Source organism: Acipenser ruthenus, chromosome 50, assembly GCF_902713425.1.
Source record: "Acipenser ruthenus chromosome 50, fAciRut3.2 maternal haplotype, whole genome shotgun sequence".
Classification (NCBI taxonomy): Eukaryota; Metazoa; Chordata; class Actinopteri; order Acipenseriformes; family Acipenseridae; genus Acipenser; species Acipenser ruthenus.
In genome coordinates, this window is record NC_081238.1 from 2492573 (window position 1) to 2510218 (window position 17646).

The 17646-nt window shown below is 40.7% G+C and overlaps 1 protein-coding gene across 1 annotated transcript; it reads left to right on the forward strand.

Annotated features, from left to right (window-relative positions):
• The first annotated feature begins 3900 nt into the window (after positions 1–3900).
• On the forward strand, positions 3901–13396 carry LOC131721954 (extracellular calcium-sensing receptor-like). The gene is made up of 8 exons (XM_059015360.1): positions 3901–4185; positions 4461–4739; positions 6035–6306; positions 6382–6682; positions 7714–7941; positions 9986–10109; positions 10609–11081; positions 12099–13396. Exons 1-8 carry the CDS (start codon positions 3928–3930, stop codon positions 12531–12533), a joined length of 2370 nt encoding a protein of 789 aa, XP_058871343.1. The 5' UTR covers positions 3901–3927; the 3' UTR covers positions 12534–13396.
• The last annotated feature ends 4250 nt before the right edge of the window (positions 13397–17646 follow it).

A 17646-nucleotide genomic window follows, 5' to 3' on the forward strand; every position in this document is an offset into this window, starting at 1 on the left:
AAAAGGTACTGTATATGCTTGCTTCATACTCAGCTTTCAGTTTGTTGCTGAGTTGCAGAGACTACAAAAGTCCGATGTAACTGGACGGTAAGATACAAATGATGTAGATTTAAGCGGTAGATTTAAAAGGAACATACAAGATAGTACTGAATTAAATGACTATATATTATTATTAAATTTAAGTCTAATAGAATATCTACTTTAGATAATTGTCCCAGTGTGTGTTTTGGAGATACATCCTTAACAATTATATATATAATTTTAATTGCCAAGACATAAGTTGAATTGAATACTATGTAGCATTCATAACAGACATAATGGCTACACGACACTGTAGGTTAAAATGGGGTGCTATGTTTTTTAATATGGTTTACGATACCTCTGTGGGCATTAAAATGCTTACCTGTGCTTTACCATGCTTTGGTATTAAGTATTATGATTATGATTGCTACAATTAATTCTATCTAATTACAATGTTTCTGGTGGTACCCTTTTAATAGGACTTTGGTGTTAAGGATGTATCTCCAAAACACACACTGGGACAATTATCTAAAGTAGATACTCTATTAGACTTGAATTCAATAATAATATAGAGTCATTGAATTCAGTACTATCTTGTATGTTCCTTTTAAATCCACAGCTTGTGTAATATAAAAGCAATGAAATGGAAAAGGGTCCTGCAAAAGGATTTTGTGGATTATAAAAAAAACAAAAACACAGCAATATTTCTAAATCTTAAGTATTTTTCAATACTTGTGTAAAAAAACATCACAACAAGATCCTTTTAGGGCCTCATTTACTAAGCGGCGATAATGTCACCAGAATTAAAATTGAGATGACTGTGCATGCCAAAGTGTCATGCCTTATTTACTAACTAATTAGAAGCAAAAATACCGGTTGGAAAAATTTTAATTAGCATACAAATTGTGGGTGGCAACAGGTCTGAAGTTGCGCACGGTATTTATTACAAGTCACTTAACCTCCTTGTGCTCCGTCTTTCGGGTGAGACGTAATTGTAAGTGACTCTGCAGCTGATGCATAGTTCACACACCCTAGTCTTTGTAAGTCGCCTTGGATAAAGGTGTGCTAAATAAACTAATAATAATAATAATAATAATAATAATAATAATAATAATAATAATAATAATAATATTCTATTGACAACAGGTGAAGGAGCTTACTTACTGGTGACGGCACGGATAAAAATATGAGAGACAGATAAAAGAAAATATGCTGAAATAATTTAGTTTCAATTTAAAATAATATTTTATTATCTACGCGTCTACAGCAATGAAAAGCCTACAATGCATCAGCATGGTTTGTTTTGTATTACATGTATAATAGACTAAAAAGAGAAAAAAGCCTGCTATAGGTATTCATTTAATTTTACTACTGTACTGTTTAAGCCTATTGTACATATCTACATTTACATAATGTAATGTCTACAATTCTTACTGTTATAATTACTGTTATTTTAATGTGCCCTTGTATGTATTAGACTATTCATTATTATTATTATTATATATATATATATATATATATATATATATATATATATATATATATATATATAGGGCAGCTGGCTCTTTGAGCTTATATATATATATATATATATATAAATAACAAACTAACTAAAATACAGATGAATGCACTTGGGGTCAGCGAATGTAATGTAGAAACAATTAAAAAGCTCCATTAAAATCACTGTATAAATAGGTTGCAGAATTTGAAGTCAATTCAACTGTTTGACACAATGTTACAAGATTCATCAAGATTCATTGTTACAATGTAACCTCCCAACTTTGTTAAGCCAGAAAGAACCTACAGAAAAATGTACCTGTTTAGTTACAATTTTAGTACTATATTTAATTTAACTATATTAAATGGTGATGAATCTTGTAACGTTGTGTCAAGCAGTTAAAATTTGCTTCTAACACTGTTTGATCAATAAAAGGTATTTAAAGGTCAGTTGGGTACACTAAAAAAAAAAAATGAGGCTAGTGTTTTTTTACACATATGATTTCACCTACTGTATTCACTACACAGTTTTATTAAAGCAATATATTTAGAAAGCTCATTTGTATTGGGCTTTAAACAATTTCTTAATGGTTATTGGGATGTTTATAACCCTACTATAGCTTATATCGTAAAGTGTTTGATTTCTAAAGAGATAATGAATATGTTTGTCCTCCCCAGACTGTGACAGCGATGTCAGTAATGTTGTTCCGTTTGCTGGCTCCAGCTGTCTGGTCGCACTTCCTCTCCCTTGTGTGCTGTTCAGAGCAGACAGGGGCGGGACTTGCAGCGTGTACACTGGGCAGTCTGAAGGGGCGGGGCTTCTCTGCGGAGGGTGACATCATCATTGGTGGAATATTTCCAGTTCATTATAACAAGGTTTTCCCGGACACCCCGTTCACAGAGCTGCCTGGACCCACCCGCTGTGAGATGTGAGTAGAATCTACTCTGAATTGTATTGGATTCATTTGAACACTGAATCCCAAGTAAAAATGAGTAACTGCCATTTTAAACCCTTAACTGCTAATCTGTCACATAACACCCCCATCAGCATGCTCTATGTCTCCTCACAACCAGGTTGATATTTATTCATCCATTTTGTCATCTAAAATGTTATTTCTTCCCTGTTAGGATTCAGTGTATTAAAATGACAGAAGATTCCACATTTTATAAAGGCCTCAGAGTATGAATTATTCACGATACAGTACAGTTTCACAGCTGGAAACTGAGCATAGACAGATTTACCCTTAGAAAAGCATAACAAAGTGTATTAAAACAGTGACAGCATAGTAAAGCATAAGTAAGCATGGTAAAGACCAGCGAGGTTTGATTAAGTATATTAATAAACATGGCAAACCTGAGTAAACGATGGTAAATGCATAAAATAACCACTGGAAAAGCGTAAAACTGCAAACATGCATGCACTGTAGTAGACGTTTATGAGGGTAGGGAGGGGTGAGAATGGGTTACTAAAACACTGGGATCCTTTAAGAGCCGGCCACATTTCTGTGATCAATTGGCTGCAATTGGAACTAGGGCCACTTTTTGTCTCTTGTTTGTATTTTTGCTTCTGTTCTTTTTGTTCTAAACACATTGTTTGTGATGACAATAAGAGAGTCATTGCCGAGTTTCACAGCCAATGTTACATTTAGGAGACATACTTTTACAATAGCATGTTCTGTTGCTGGCTGGATTTATGAATTGCTTGGACATTGAGATTCACAATACAGAGAATAGCCTGAAAGCTAGGGTAAAACATTCACATCTGATGTTATTCTACCTGAGACTGAGGCTGACGATGGATAATGTATTTAGGGTGTTTTGGAAGGCATGTGGTTCAATTCCTGCATTCATTGTTGCTGCCCACTCATTGGTGGGCAAGCTAGCCATGTGAGCATGTGGCTGGATTGTGAAAAGACAGACTTGTGTCCTTGTCTGAGAAAGAGTGAAGAACTCAAGGAACATCTTGAGATTTTGTTACATGAATTGGCAGGTTTTGGGTTTCAATGTACCGAACAGAACCTGTAAACAACATGCCTATCCTGAGAAAGCCACAACGGGCATGCTGGACCTTCAAATTCCCCTCAGGCTGCAACTAGGGGTTCATTTGTAAACGAAAATGTACAGGGTCTTATAATTAAGGAAGGGGTAGGATTGTTGTATATTGACCTAATGTACTGACTTGTACTCATTTACAGCAGCTCCCATATATGCTTCAAGTTTTCATCTGCTTGCGGATTGGGGTTTCTTGCCTTATTGTTGGTATCGGTAGCTGAATGCCCACCTTTGCCTTGCCATGGTTTAACATAATCAGGTTTGAACAATATCAGCAACGGGCCATCACTAAACTAAAATCTCCCATTTTGTTGTTGATCTAGTTTCAGTCAGCGGTCCTACCGCTGGGTGCAGACTATGGTGTTCGCCATCAATGAGATCAATCAGAATGCAACACTGCTCCCCAACCTAACGCTGGGCTTTGGGATTTACGATACCTGTGGTGCCGTCCACCGAGGGATAGAGGGCGCTCTGTGGATGATGAGTGGTCAGGAAGTCTTGGTGCCTGGGTACCGCTGCCTGCCTGGCACCCCCTTGGCTGCCATCATCGGAGATGCAGGCTCTCGGATTTCGCTGGCCATCGCCCGAATCCTTGGACTGTACAGCTACCCACTGGTAAGGGGAACTTGTACAGGTCTGAGTAATCTCTACATCAGGGCTTCTGTGTATATTTACACTAATATTAGTTAAGTAACTATACACTGTTCTTTGTAGATTTTGTTTTTGGCTGTTACATAATATGAACATGATATGGTTAACAAATATTTTCAGTTTATCACCTAATATCAATATATTTGTTTGAGCCAATTGGACAGTGAAAATCAATAAGGGTTCGATTGAAACCAACAGCGCAGTGCCTCAATGACTCAATTGAACTTGGCTTTCCACAGATCAGCTATTTTGCGACGGTGCCCCAGCTCAGTGACCGGCGGCAGTTCCCCTCATTTTTCCGGACAATCCCTAGCGATGTTTTCCAGGTGCAGGGGCTGGTCCGGCTGATTCAACACTTTGGCTGGTCCTGGCTGGGGCTCCTGGCATCGGAGGATGACTACGGGCAGATGGGCAGTCAGATCCTGCAGAAGGAGTTGCTGCAGAGCGGGGCATGTCTGGCCTTCCATGAAACTGTGCCCCTGCTTTATGACAAGAGGAAGATACAACGCATAGTACAGGTTAATACAGTACAATACAATACAATGACAACTGGTGAACTCTTTGCTAAAATGTGTAGAACTTGTCTTGACAAGGTTTACACAATGGTGGCATTCTTGTTTGGTGCTGAATGATTTTAGAATGAAAATAGACCACAATTTACAGATGTGATGACATATGATTGAACAGCATCACTAAATTGTGTGTTTGTGTGGGTTGAGGCACTTTTTTGCATCTGTATCACAATTTATAATTTTTTCTACCCAAGTTCATATGTCTAATGTCACATCACAATTGTAACCCACTTACCAGTCAGAAGGACTGCTCCCAGTCTCAGTGGCTCTGATTCAGTCACTGCCGTAGGGTCATTGAAGATGAAGTACTGTATGACCAGCTGATTCTACTCCCTTACCTAAGAATTGGCAAAGGAAAAACTCCCTGTGGGCCCCCAGCCAAGATTCAGCTTATTAATGTCATCTTATATTTTGTGACAAACTACTTGGTTGGCTGAAACTTTCCATAAATTGTAACTAGGGCTTCTGATTTTCTGTTTTAACCGATAAAAAACGATAAAACACCCCCAATACAAAACAATGAAATCGGTGTATAGCCAAATAGCCAATAAACAATGGAAAAACACTGGCAATGGTTACTTAATTCACGTTGACTACACCCCTTTCCAATAAAAAAGAAACTACAACAAACTACCTTTCCCAGTGCAGTTGAATCGATCGGAATACTTTAAACCCACCTCAACTACCGAGTGGCAGCAAATTCCTAAATTTCTATTGGAGAGTCTGTTGCGAGATTTAAAATGAGATTACAACTAGAAACATGTTCGCAGGATTTGAAGCAAATTAAAGTTAAATAGGGAGGATTGTGGGGAACTATAAAAAAATGCCTAAACACACAAAAACCCCAGAAGAATGTTCAAGCATTTTGCAAAGTAACCGAAAACAATAATTTCGTGCAGTATATAAAAAGCGAAAGCCCAGGAAAAAAAAAAAAAGTTTTCGGGGTATCTAGAAAATAGCAAAAAATAATCACTGAACAATTAAATTAATAAAAACCAAAAAACAGAAGCCCTAATTATAAGATAGCTGGGATCAGGTTTCTAACTACATTTGTAACCAACTTGTAGATGCAACACCAGTTGGCTTTATAGGTCTTCTGGCCTGGGCTTGTTTTTGTACCACAGCCACCTGAATGAGGAAAGCAGCAATGAGGGGGGCACACTATATTTAAACTTGTAAAGAAGAAACTTGACACAAATTCTAAACAATAAAGTGGGTCACTTGTCTCCAATTCACTGCAGGTTGTGAAGAGTTCCTCTGCTAAAGCCATCATTGTCTTCACCTTTGAGTCCTTCCTGATGCCCGTCGTAGTGGAAATGGCACGTCAGAATGTGACAGGCAAAGTGTGGGTCGCCACCGAGGGCTGGTCCACATCGCACAACCTGGCAAACAGAGAGCTCCTGGAGACAATGGAAGGAACCATTGGGTTTGCAATCCGCAGGGCTGATATACCTGGGCTCAGGGAACACCTACTGAGTGTGTCACCCAATTCACCCACCGGCAGCACCAACCAGTACACAGCCAACAGCATTAAGGAAAGCAGCAATAACAGCCTCAGAGAAACTGGCACTGCCAACACCACAAAGAGAACTGAAGAGAACAAAAGCTTGGTCAAGTTGTTTTGGGAGGAGATGTTTAAATGCAAGTGGCCTGACATCCAGGATAACCTTGGAGGCTCACAGCAGCTTTGCACAGGCCAGGAGAATCTTAGCCAGCTGGGCATGGCTACAACTTACTCTGACGTTTCCAATCTCAGAATCAGTTACAATATCTACAATGCTGTGTATGCTGCTGCTCATGCTCTGCACGACCTCCACTCCTGCAAGCCTGGGGAGGGACCCTTTGCTAATGGAGGCTGTGCGAACATCAGGGATTTTGAACCTTGGCAGGTAATTCTCAAAGCTATTTACTCATCTTAGTTAAAGAATAAAAACAGCAACAAACATTTCTAAAATGAATAAGACACAACCTTCGAACAGGTTGTTTATTTCTGGTTTGGTAACTTGCAACATGTCACAATACACATGTCACAAATCCTGAAATATGGTAAATAGTTTACTTTGTGTGAAGTGCGGTAATTTAAACATTTCATTGGAATACTACGTCACTTCTGAGAGTGCTGCATTATCGTAAGGTTCAAAGCATATGAATCCAATTATTATTTTGGCGACAGTTATTTTCAGTATTGCAGATTTCTACTTCATATTGAAGCACAGGGATGTGTTATAAATAGTTTGTTTAGATTTTGTACCCGTTGAGTTTTCATATACGACATAATATTTATTTGTATCATTTATATTTGTTTGTGGAATTTTCAAGCCTTTTACTGTTTTTTTTTTAATGGGTATTTTGTCACTGATGAATGGTTGAGAGAAAAGGTATTTTTGTTGACTGCATATTTCAAATGTTAAAAAAAAAACATATTTAACCATCTATTACAAAGTAACACTGTGGGAAATAGTAAGTATATTTAAATACATTTTTTATCCTATTTTCCTCGATCTGAAATACCAAGTTTCAATGTAGCCTTACTACTGCAGCCTACTTACCAATTAGGAGGATCAAAAATCAATGGCCAACCTCTGTTCCAATCCATGGGTGACCAAAGGCCAATGCAGCACTCCCTGTGTCCCTCTGTCCAAGAACTGCAATCAAAGTTGCACAAGCCTGTGTCTCCCTCTGCTCTCCTGCTCTCCTGCACAATGGGGCCTTTTCTGATTGAGACCGCTAGAGGACATTGTCATTGACAGCCAATCAAAGGCTTCTTTGCAAGCAAATTAGATAACAGTCCAAACACGTGTGTTCTACAGCATGCCTTCATCCAGCAATCATTGCAACTACATCACGTGTGAACAAAAAGTCATGAAAAATTGCCACGTCTCAACCTTTGTCTATCGATATCTTTCATTTTGTTCCATAGCTCCTCCACTACATAAAGAAAGTGCGTTTCAACAATAATGCTAAAGAGGAGGTGCATTTTGATGAAAACGGCATTTCGCCAACTCGCTATGACATCCTAAACTGGCAGAAGACCCCTACAGGTGACATCCAGTATGTAAAGATTGGAAGCTTTGACTACAGTGCTCCATCAGGACGAGACCTGGAAATAAATGAGAGCGCCATCATCTGGAATGGAGGCCAAACACAGGTGAGGGTCAAGTATAGAATGTTCCAAAAAATATATGGGCCCTAATCATAAAGCATATTGATCTCTTAGACACGTGTACACATGGAGCTGCCCTTAAATCCTGTGCGTATTTTTAGTCACTTATTTATGAAGTAAGTTTATCTCTGCATGTGCTGAAGTCTGTTCTACATTTTCGGTGCAATAGAATTTGTTAAACAAGGATAGAGTTTGTTTAAGTCTTGTTTTAAGCTCTTTTAGTCACATTTATGCAGAGATAAAACACATATTCGGTTATTCTTTTTTTTTTTTTACTTTTCCACTAATTTAAATCACTTTGAAATTACTTTGATAACAAATGTACTTTTATAAAAAAAAAAAAAAAAAAAAAAAAAAAACGTACCCATCTCAAAACACTTTGAAGTCCTGGTATCACCTCCCTGTATTTGATAACTACATTCTTTACAGTACCCTACTCATTTCCAGCTACAGTACAGTATTAAAAAATGTATTATTTTCCATCTTTCGTGGCTTGCAAAAAAGACGTGTGTTTTGAATACTGTGGACTACCACTATAGCTTCCATACCTGCAGAATGGATTGCTGAGAGGTGCAGGGGATCAGGGAGAGATGTAGAAAAGGGTTATTCCTTCTAAAGAGTTAACTCTACATATTAATTTTTAGCCTCATGTCATTTCTAATGTTAGAATGATACAAACATGAAACTGTATGCATATGTGTGTATAATACATTCACTTTCAGCACTGCATTTGATACAGTTGTTCATTACAGTATTCTGCTTATTACCTGTCACAGTAAGGTATTGAATAAATATAATTGTATTTTTTTCTGTCTTCCATGAAATGCAAAAAATGTAGCTTGTTGCCTTGCAGAATCGATGGCTGAGAGAGAGAACAGTCAATCTGTAGTAAATGTGCCCCCATGTACCGGTCTTTGATAATGGTGCTAGTTGTATTGGCATTCTTATTTTTTCAATGGTTGAAGTCCATTATTTTTTGTTAGTTGTGTGCACTTTTATTTATATTATTTTTTTTGCTGAAAAGACGGAAGCAGGGTTATTTTTACGCGTAATGTGACTTCATATTGTTTGTTTATTTACTAGATTTTGTACATATTGAGTTTCCATATGCAGTATAATATTTATTTGTATATTTATATTTGTGCTTGTGAATTTTTCAAGCCATTTACTGTTGATATCATGGTATTGTTTTGTCACTGATGAATGGTCACTGATGAATATTACCTGAAATTTAAAATGTGCTGATTGGAACAACATGGGCTTTTAATTAACATATTCCTTTTTACATTGCCATTCAACATTGCTTTTACATTTCACTCTTGCATTTCAGCTGTGTGAATCATAACAGTGTGCAGTTTCAATTGATCAGACTGCAAGCAGAGCCACTTGTAGCTGCAAGCAAATAGCTTAACACTGCCTGTCTCACAGATGCGTTTGAAGTTTTGTTGAAAGCCCTTTTAGCCGAACGCTCTTAGCTCCTATTTACACATGTGTAACTCTCAGCAAGTCTAAAGCTACACATCTGGTCAACACCCTTTATGAATACGGCCCATAAGATCTACCACTTCTATTTAAGAGAACTGGTTTCTGGTTTAGTAAATTTATTGTGAAAGTTTTTAAGAAAATTCTAATGACGATTTTGTGTAAACAGCTTTGAGAATCAAACCACGTTTAAAAATACTGCTCGGAGAGAAGCAGTATGGCCCAGTGGTTATAGTTGAGTGACTGGGGGGTAGGGTGGTAAGATGTGTGGCCATATGGGTAGTGGGAGGGACTGGGAGTGATGGAAGCAATGTGACCAAATTGTTAGAACTGGGGGATTAGGAGGGAGAGAAGCAGTTTGGCCTTATTATATAGGACCAACCCAATCCAGGAAGTACTTACTCAATTTATTCGCTTCTGAGACCTGACCAGATCAGGCCTGACCCCTGACCCAGATCATAATCCATGAATAAGGCCTACTCCCAAGTCAGACCCTGGTTATTGACAATGGACAGACTGAGCTCTCTTTCTCCCCCTCGCTCTTCAGGCACCGGTCTCAGTGTGCAGTGAAAGTTGCCCCCCTGGGAGTCGCAAAGCAGCGCTCCGTGGTCAGCCTGTTTGCTGCTTTGACTGCATCCCCTGTTCTGAGGGTGAAATCGCCAACCACACAGGTAAGTGAGGGCCTGTGATTGCTGGGGGGAGGTCGGTACAGGTGGGTGAGTGGGGTTGGGATCGCAGGGGGGGGATCGGTACAGGTGGGTGAGGGATTAGAATTGCTGGGGGCACAACTTACTTTGTTACTTGTAAGTGACAGGGGATACAGCACCACCCATGTGCATTAGTCTGTGATGCCCCTTCATGAAAATGGCATTTATTAACGCACATGCCAATTTCAGTTAACTCACCGTCAACTGTAATGGGAAATTAGCAATTTGGTGGAAATACAACAACTGCATTTTTTCCTCATAAAGAAAATCACTTTTTAGACAACACTGCATGCTGTATTAATGCAATAACAGTAAGATACAGGGGAAAACCATGCCCAATATATCTTATCTACTTCGCAGAATGGTATAATAGTGCAAATGTGTTATTTTCTTGGGTGTTTCACTCACATAGCATGGCATAGAAGACAAATTTGTTGACAAAAATATCTCTCCTATCTCTCAGACTCCACAGAGTGCCTGCACTGCCCAGAAGGTTCCTGGTCTAACAAGCAGCGGGACAGCTGTATTCCAAAGGTGGTTGAGTTTCTTTCTTACACGGAGCCCCTGGGTGCTGTGCTGGCATCTCTCTCTGTTCTCACCTCACTTCTGCCTGCCTCAACACTCGCTCTCTTCCTGTGGCACCACCACACGCCAATTGTGAAAGCTAACAACCGTCAGCTGAGCTACGTGCTGCTGTGTGCCCTAGCGCTGTGCCCCTTGTGTTCACTAATCTTCATCGGTCAGCCTTCGCCCGCCTCCTGCATGCTACGCCAGACAGCCTTTGGCATCATATTTGCCCTCAGCGTCTCCTGCGTTCTGGCTAAGACTGTCCTGGTGGTGATAGCTTTCAAGGCCTCCATACCCGGCAGCAGCTTGCACCGATGGGTAGGAACTCGATTACCAAACTCCATTGCTTGCTTGGGCACCTTAATCCAGGTTGGCATCTTTTTTTTTTATTTCTTCTGAATAATTATTTACCATTTTTTTATATAGCCAGTTCAAATGTTGTCTCACTGCTTCAACCCACTTACCGATCAGTAGGACTGAAGATTTTACCAAGCTACTGAGCCCTTGAGGCAAGGGTCCAGTTTGGGAATAGTTCTCGATGGTGAACTATGCCTAGAGAAAAAACAACAGTCCACACTCTCCCAGCCCCCTACCCCTAACCCCATCCCTAACCACACCCTCCTACCCCTAACCCCATCCCTAACCACACCCTCCTACCCCTAACCCCATCCCTAACCACACCCTCCTACCCCTAACCCCATCCCTAACCACACCCTCCTACCCCTAACCCCATCCCTAACCACACCCTCCTACCCCTAACCCCATCCCTAAACACACCCTCCTACCCCTAACCCCATCCCTAACCACACCCTTCTACCCCTAACCCCATCCCTAACCACACCCTCCTACCCCTAACCCCATCCCTAACCACACACCCCTACCCCTAACCCCATCCCTAACCACACCCTCCTACCCCTAACCCCATCCCTAACCACACCCTCCTACCCCTAACCCCATCCCTAACCACACCCTCCTACCCCTACCCCTATCCCCACCCCTAACCACACCCTCTCACCCCTAACCCCATCCCTAACTACACCCCCTACCCCTAATAATTTGCATTTTGAAAATTATAATTGTTGCTAATTAGTCAAGGTTTACATTATTTTTTTTAGTTAGTCTTAAAATAAGGGTTTTGTAGTAACAATTTGCCTTCATGGCATGCATTGCTACTTGTTTGAAATATCGCAACCATTGTCTGCGGAAAGACAACATGAAGAAACAGCATTATCCATAAACAGGTAGGAGGAGCCACAGGTGGAGGGGGTCAAGTTTAGATGTTACACTCAATACTGGTACTATATATGAAACTATTAACACAGTATGTGTCAGGTAGCTGTACAGAAATAAAAAAAAGGTGTATAATATTTATCATGCCTTCCCAAGGTTGGTATCTGCGGGACCTGGCTAGGTGCTGCCCCACCCTTCCCCGAAAATAACATCAAATCCCAAATTGGCAAAGTCATCCTGGAGTGCAATGAAGGCTCTGCATTGGCGTTCTGGTGCATGCTGGGATACATGGGCATTCTGGCCAGCGTCAGCTTCGTAGTGGCCTTCCTGTCACGGAATCTTCCGGATAGTTTCAACGAGGCCAAGTTTATCACGTTCAGCATGCTGGTCTTCGTCAGTGTGTGGCTGTCCTTTATCCCAGCCTATCTCAGCACAAAGGGGAAGTACATGGTTTCTGTCGAGATATTTGCGATTTTGTCTTCGAGTGCAGGCCTTCAGGGCTGTATCTTTTTCCCAAAGTGTTACATTATTTTACTGAGACCAGAGAGAAATACACGTGATTACCTCATGGGCAAGGGACCAACAAGGTAATATGATTAGGGGACAACCACGGGTTTACCAGGCTTTCCCCTTATAAAAGTGTCCCACAATAAAAGCATAGCAAAGTGTAATAAAGCACAGTGGTTAAAGCACAGGTAAGCATTGTAAAGCACTTGAGGTATGGTAAAGCATATTAAAATACATGGCAAACCATGGTAATTATGCATTGTATAACTGCAAAAATTCAGTGTAAAAATAATGTGGTAAGAGTCCCTTCTTTGAAACAGCTTAGCCTGGGAATCTTACAATACAATTGCTAATTGGCTATTGGCACCAAGTTGTCAATATTACAAAACTGGTAAACTACTTTTTGCCCATTTGAGTTGGTAAAATAGTTTCTTGCTAGTTTTGAAAAATTACCCATTTGATTTCCTCATCGAAAGTTGTTATTATCATGCTTTATGTACATACAAAGGTTTCCTATTTGACTTTTTCTCATAAATTACATTGAATTTTATTTGCAAGTCTACAAAACAAGTAGAGAATCCGCATGAATCTGCGTGGGGAACTGCAGTCAGGATGTCCCAGTCTTGTATTGTGTAGCTACCTGGTTAAACACAAATAGAACATATTTATATAGATTGAATTCATTTAGAAGATTCTGCTAGATTCTAGATAAAATACAATATTTCAATTTTATTGTCTTCTAAGATGTTGCATGCATCAAATGATTAGGGGGTATGAGCAGTTTAAGCAGTACAGTGAGTTAATGCTGTGTGGCTGAAGTACCACCAGTGGATTTTTGTTTTGACATTATAGTTTTTTTTAAAGAACATTAGGGAATGTACAAACAAAAAAAGCCAGTCAGACCAATGATCGTCCAATTCCTAATAGCTTAAAGGATCCCAATGATTCTGCATTAACAACATGGCTAGGTAACCCATTCCATACAGTCACCACTGCCTGTGGCATGCTTACAAACTGTGACCTCTGGTTCTGTTTTCTGTATTGGTTCACTGTGTTAACACTGTTTAAGACTTTAAAGACATTGATCAAGTCCCTCTAATTCTTCTTTGTCTGGGTAAATGCAGCTCTGTTTTTTAAAGATTGTTGCTAAAAAATAGAAATGGTCATACTTTCCCATTAATGGTCTATGGGCAATATAGAACACATATATATATTTCTGATAGAACGGGGTATATTGTTGTATATTGAATAGAATGGGTTATACATATATTATAAGCACTTTTGTTAAGTATGACCTGCTAGTGACAGTGGACCAAACATGTTTTAAATTTAAGTATAGCCATAGTAAACTTTTAAATATGTTAAAACATATAGGCTTTGATATATATATATATATATATATATATATATATATATATATATATATATATATATATATATATATAACTTGAACATTAATTAATGATGTTATCTCATCAGTAGTGTATGGGTGTGATGTTGCATATTTTAGGTGTGTGGGATAAAGTATTTTTTTACATACTGTATGTAATCTCTAAAGGAAATAATGATGTTATTATGTAACTATAATGTTTTATAATATTTTGAGCCTGTTTTGCTGTGCAGAGTGTGGATAATACTATGTAGTGTATCAGTAAAAAGCGTAACCAGTTACTTTGAGTCATTACAGTAAATGAAGATCCCTGATATGTGATAAAATCAATAAAAGAATGAACCCACAAGGGAAAGAAATATAAAAAATGCTTTGACAGATTGTACAAAGAGAGATAGAGAGAGAGAGAGAGGGAGAGAGAGAGAGAGGGAGAGAGAGAGAGAGAGGATTTATTAGTTGACCTTAATCAATAATCCATCCATTCAATTAATTCATTTTTTGTTGTAAGTAATAATAAAAAATAATAATATGACCGTAACTATTGAGTCAGGAATGGAGAGTCAAAAACAGTGTGGGTCAAGGGGAGGGTCACTGCCCTGAGTGAATTAATCAGTTCAGACAAAGGGGAATCGGGGAGGGGTTAGGGTTAGGGTTCGGGTTAACTTGCTGTGTAAAACATAGAGGGACCCCCGGAGAGTCTTTTTTCTAGTTTAAGAAATTGCTTTACATCCCTTATCCTATTTATTTATTTATTTATTTATTTATGTATTTATATATGTATGTATGTATGTATGTATGTATGTATGTATGTATGTATTCATTTGACAGGGACAATGCACATTTTTTGAAATTGCTCCCAGATTTAGGTATGAGCTCATTTTCATTGGCAGTCCCTGGACAAACACAAAAGAAAATTATACAAATAAAGTAACATTTACAGAAAGGAATGTGATTGAGCATCAGATAATTGTATAACAAAATAGAAAAAGAAATATAAGGAGAGAGAGAGAGAGAGAGAGAGAGAGAGAGAGAGAGAGAGAGATGTCAGCTGAAAAGACACAGCAGACCTATAAAAGCAAATGAAGAAATAAAATACACAACTAACTAACTAATAAAATAACACAACACGATTGCTGCACACGCTGCCACTCAAACCAGCAGGGAAGATGAATCCGTAGCAATCATTAATCAGAGGCAGCAGAAACAGGTGTGTGATGGACACAGGTATTCATCCTACACGAGATATCACCCTGAAGCATGAAGATCGGGGTGGGGTGCTGGTGTATTCATCCTACACAAGGAGATATCACCCTGAAGCATGAAGATCGGGGTGGGGTGCTGGTGTACTCATCCTACACAAGGAGATATCGCCCTGAAGCATGAAGATCAGGGTGGGGTGCTGGTGTATTCATCCTACACAAGGAGATATCACCCTGAAGCATGAAGATCGGGGTGGGGTGCTGGTGTATTCATCCTACACAAGGAGATATCACCCTGAAGCATGAAGATCAAGGTGGGGTGCTGGTGTACTCATCCTACACAAGGAGATATCACCCTGAAGCATGAAGATCAGGGTGGGGTGCTGGTGTACTCATCCTACACAAGGAGATATCACCCTGAAGCATGAAGATCGGGGTGGGGTGCTGGTGTACTCATCCTACACAAGGAGATATCACCCTGAAGCATGAAGATCGGGGTGGGGTGCTGGTGTATTCATCCTACACAAGGAGATATCACCCTGAAGCATGAAGATCAGGGTGGGGTGCTGGTGTATTCATCCTACACAAGGAGATATCACCCTGAAGCATGAAGATCAGGGTGGGGTGCTGGTGTATTCATCCTACACAAGTAGATATCACCCTGAAGCATGAAGATCAGGGTGGGGTGCTGGTGTATTCATCCTACACAAGGAGATATCACTCTGAAGCATGAAGATCAGGGTGGGGTGCTGGTGTACTCATCCTACACAAGGAGATATCACCCTGAAGCATGAAGATCGGGGTGGGGTGCTGGTGTACTCATCCTAAACAAGGAGATATCACCCTGAAGCATGAAGATCGGGGTGGGGTGCTGGTGTATTCATCCTACACAAGGAGATATCACCCTGAAGCATGAAGATCGGGGTTGGGTGCTGGTGTATTCATCCTACACAAGGAGATATCACCCTGAAGCATGAAGATCGGGGTGGGGTGCTGGTGTACTCATCCTACACAAGGAGATATCACCCTGAAGCATGAAGATCAGGGTGGGGTGCTGGTGTATTCATCCTACACAAGGAGATATCACCCTGAAGCATGAAGATCGGGGTGGGATGCTGGTGTACTCATCCTACACAAGGAGATATCGCCCTGAAGCATGAAGATCGGGGTGGGGTGCTGGTGTATTCATCCTACACAAGGAGATATCACCCTGAAGCATGAAGATCAGGGTGGGGTGCTGGTGTACTCATCCTACACAAGGAGATATCACCCTGAAGCATGAAGATCGGGGTGTGGTGCTGGTGTATTCATCCTACACAAGGAGATATCACCCTGAAGCATGAAGATCGGGGTGGGGTGCTGGTGTATTCATCCTACACAAGGAGATATCACCCTGAAGCATGAAGATCAGGGTGGGGTGCTGGTGTATTCATCCTACACAAGTAGATATCACCCTGAAGCATGAAGATCAGGGTGGGGTGCTGGTGTATTCATCCTACACAAGGAGATATCACCCTGACGCATGAAGATCGGGGTGGGGTGCTGGTGTACTCATCCTACACAAGGAGATATCACCCTGAAGCATGAAGATCGGGGTGGGGTGCTGGTGTACTCATCCTAAACAAGGAGATATCACCCTGAAGCATGAAGATCGGGGTGGGGTGCTGGTGTATTCATCCTACACAAGGAGATATCACCCTGAAGCATGAAGATCGGGGTGGGGTGCTGGTGTATTCATCCTACACAAGGAGATATCACCCTGAAGCATGAAGATCGGGGTGGGGTGCTGGTGTACTCATCCTACACAAGGAGATATCACCCTGAAGCATGAAGATCAGGGTGGGGTGCTGGTGTATTCATCCTACACAAGGAGATATCACCCTGAAGCATGAAGATCGGGGTGGGATGCTGGTGTACTCATCCTACACAAGGAGATATCGCCCTGAAGCATGAAGATCGGGGTGGGGTGCTGGTGTATTCATCCTACACAAGGAGATATCACCCTGAAGCATGAAGATCAGGGTGGGGTGCTGGTGTACTCATCCTACACAAGGAGATATCACCCTGAAGCATGAAGATCGGGGTGTGGTGCTGGTGTATTCATCCTACACAAGGAGATATCACCCTGAAGCATGAAGATCGGGGTGGGGTGCTGGTGTATTCATCCTACACAAGGAGATATCACCCTGAAGCATGAAGATCGGGGTGGGGTGCTGGTGTATTCATCCTACACAAGGAGATATCACCCTGAAGCATGAAGAGCGGGGTGGGGTGCTGGTGTACTCATCCTACACAAGGAGATATCACCCTGAAGCATGAAGATCAGGGTGGGGTGCTGGTGTATTCATCCTACACAAGGAGATATCACCCTGAAGCATGAAGATCGGGGTGGGGTGCTGGTGTACTCATCCTACACAAGGAGATATCACCCTGAAGCATGAAGATCGGGGTGGGGTGCTGGTGTACTCATCCTACACAAGGAGATATCACCCTGAAGCATGAAGATCAGGGTGGGGTGCTGGTGTACTCATCCTACACAAGGAGATATCACCCTGAAGCATGAAGATCGGGGTGGGGTGCTGGTGTATTCATCCTACACAAGGAGATA

What these genes read in the sequence shown, in the direction of transcription:
- LOC131721954 (XM_059015360.1), top strand. Translation starts at nt 3,928, where the DNA reads ATGGTGTTCGCCATCAATGAGATCAATCAGAATGCAACACTGCTCCCC. An exon ending in CCCACCGGCAGCACCAACCA is followed by an intron (nt 6,307 to 6,381) that starts GTACACAGCCAA and finishes CACCACAAAGAG; the next exon opens with AACTGAAGAGAACAAAAGCT. An exon ending in TGAAATCGCCAACCACACAG is followed by an intron (nt 10,110 to 10,608) that starts GTAAGTGAGGGC and finishes CCTATCTCTCAG; the next exon opens with ACTCCACAGAGTGCCTGCAC.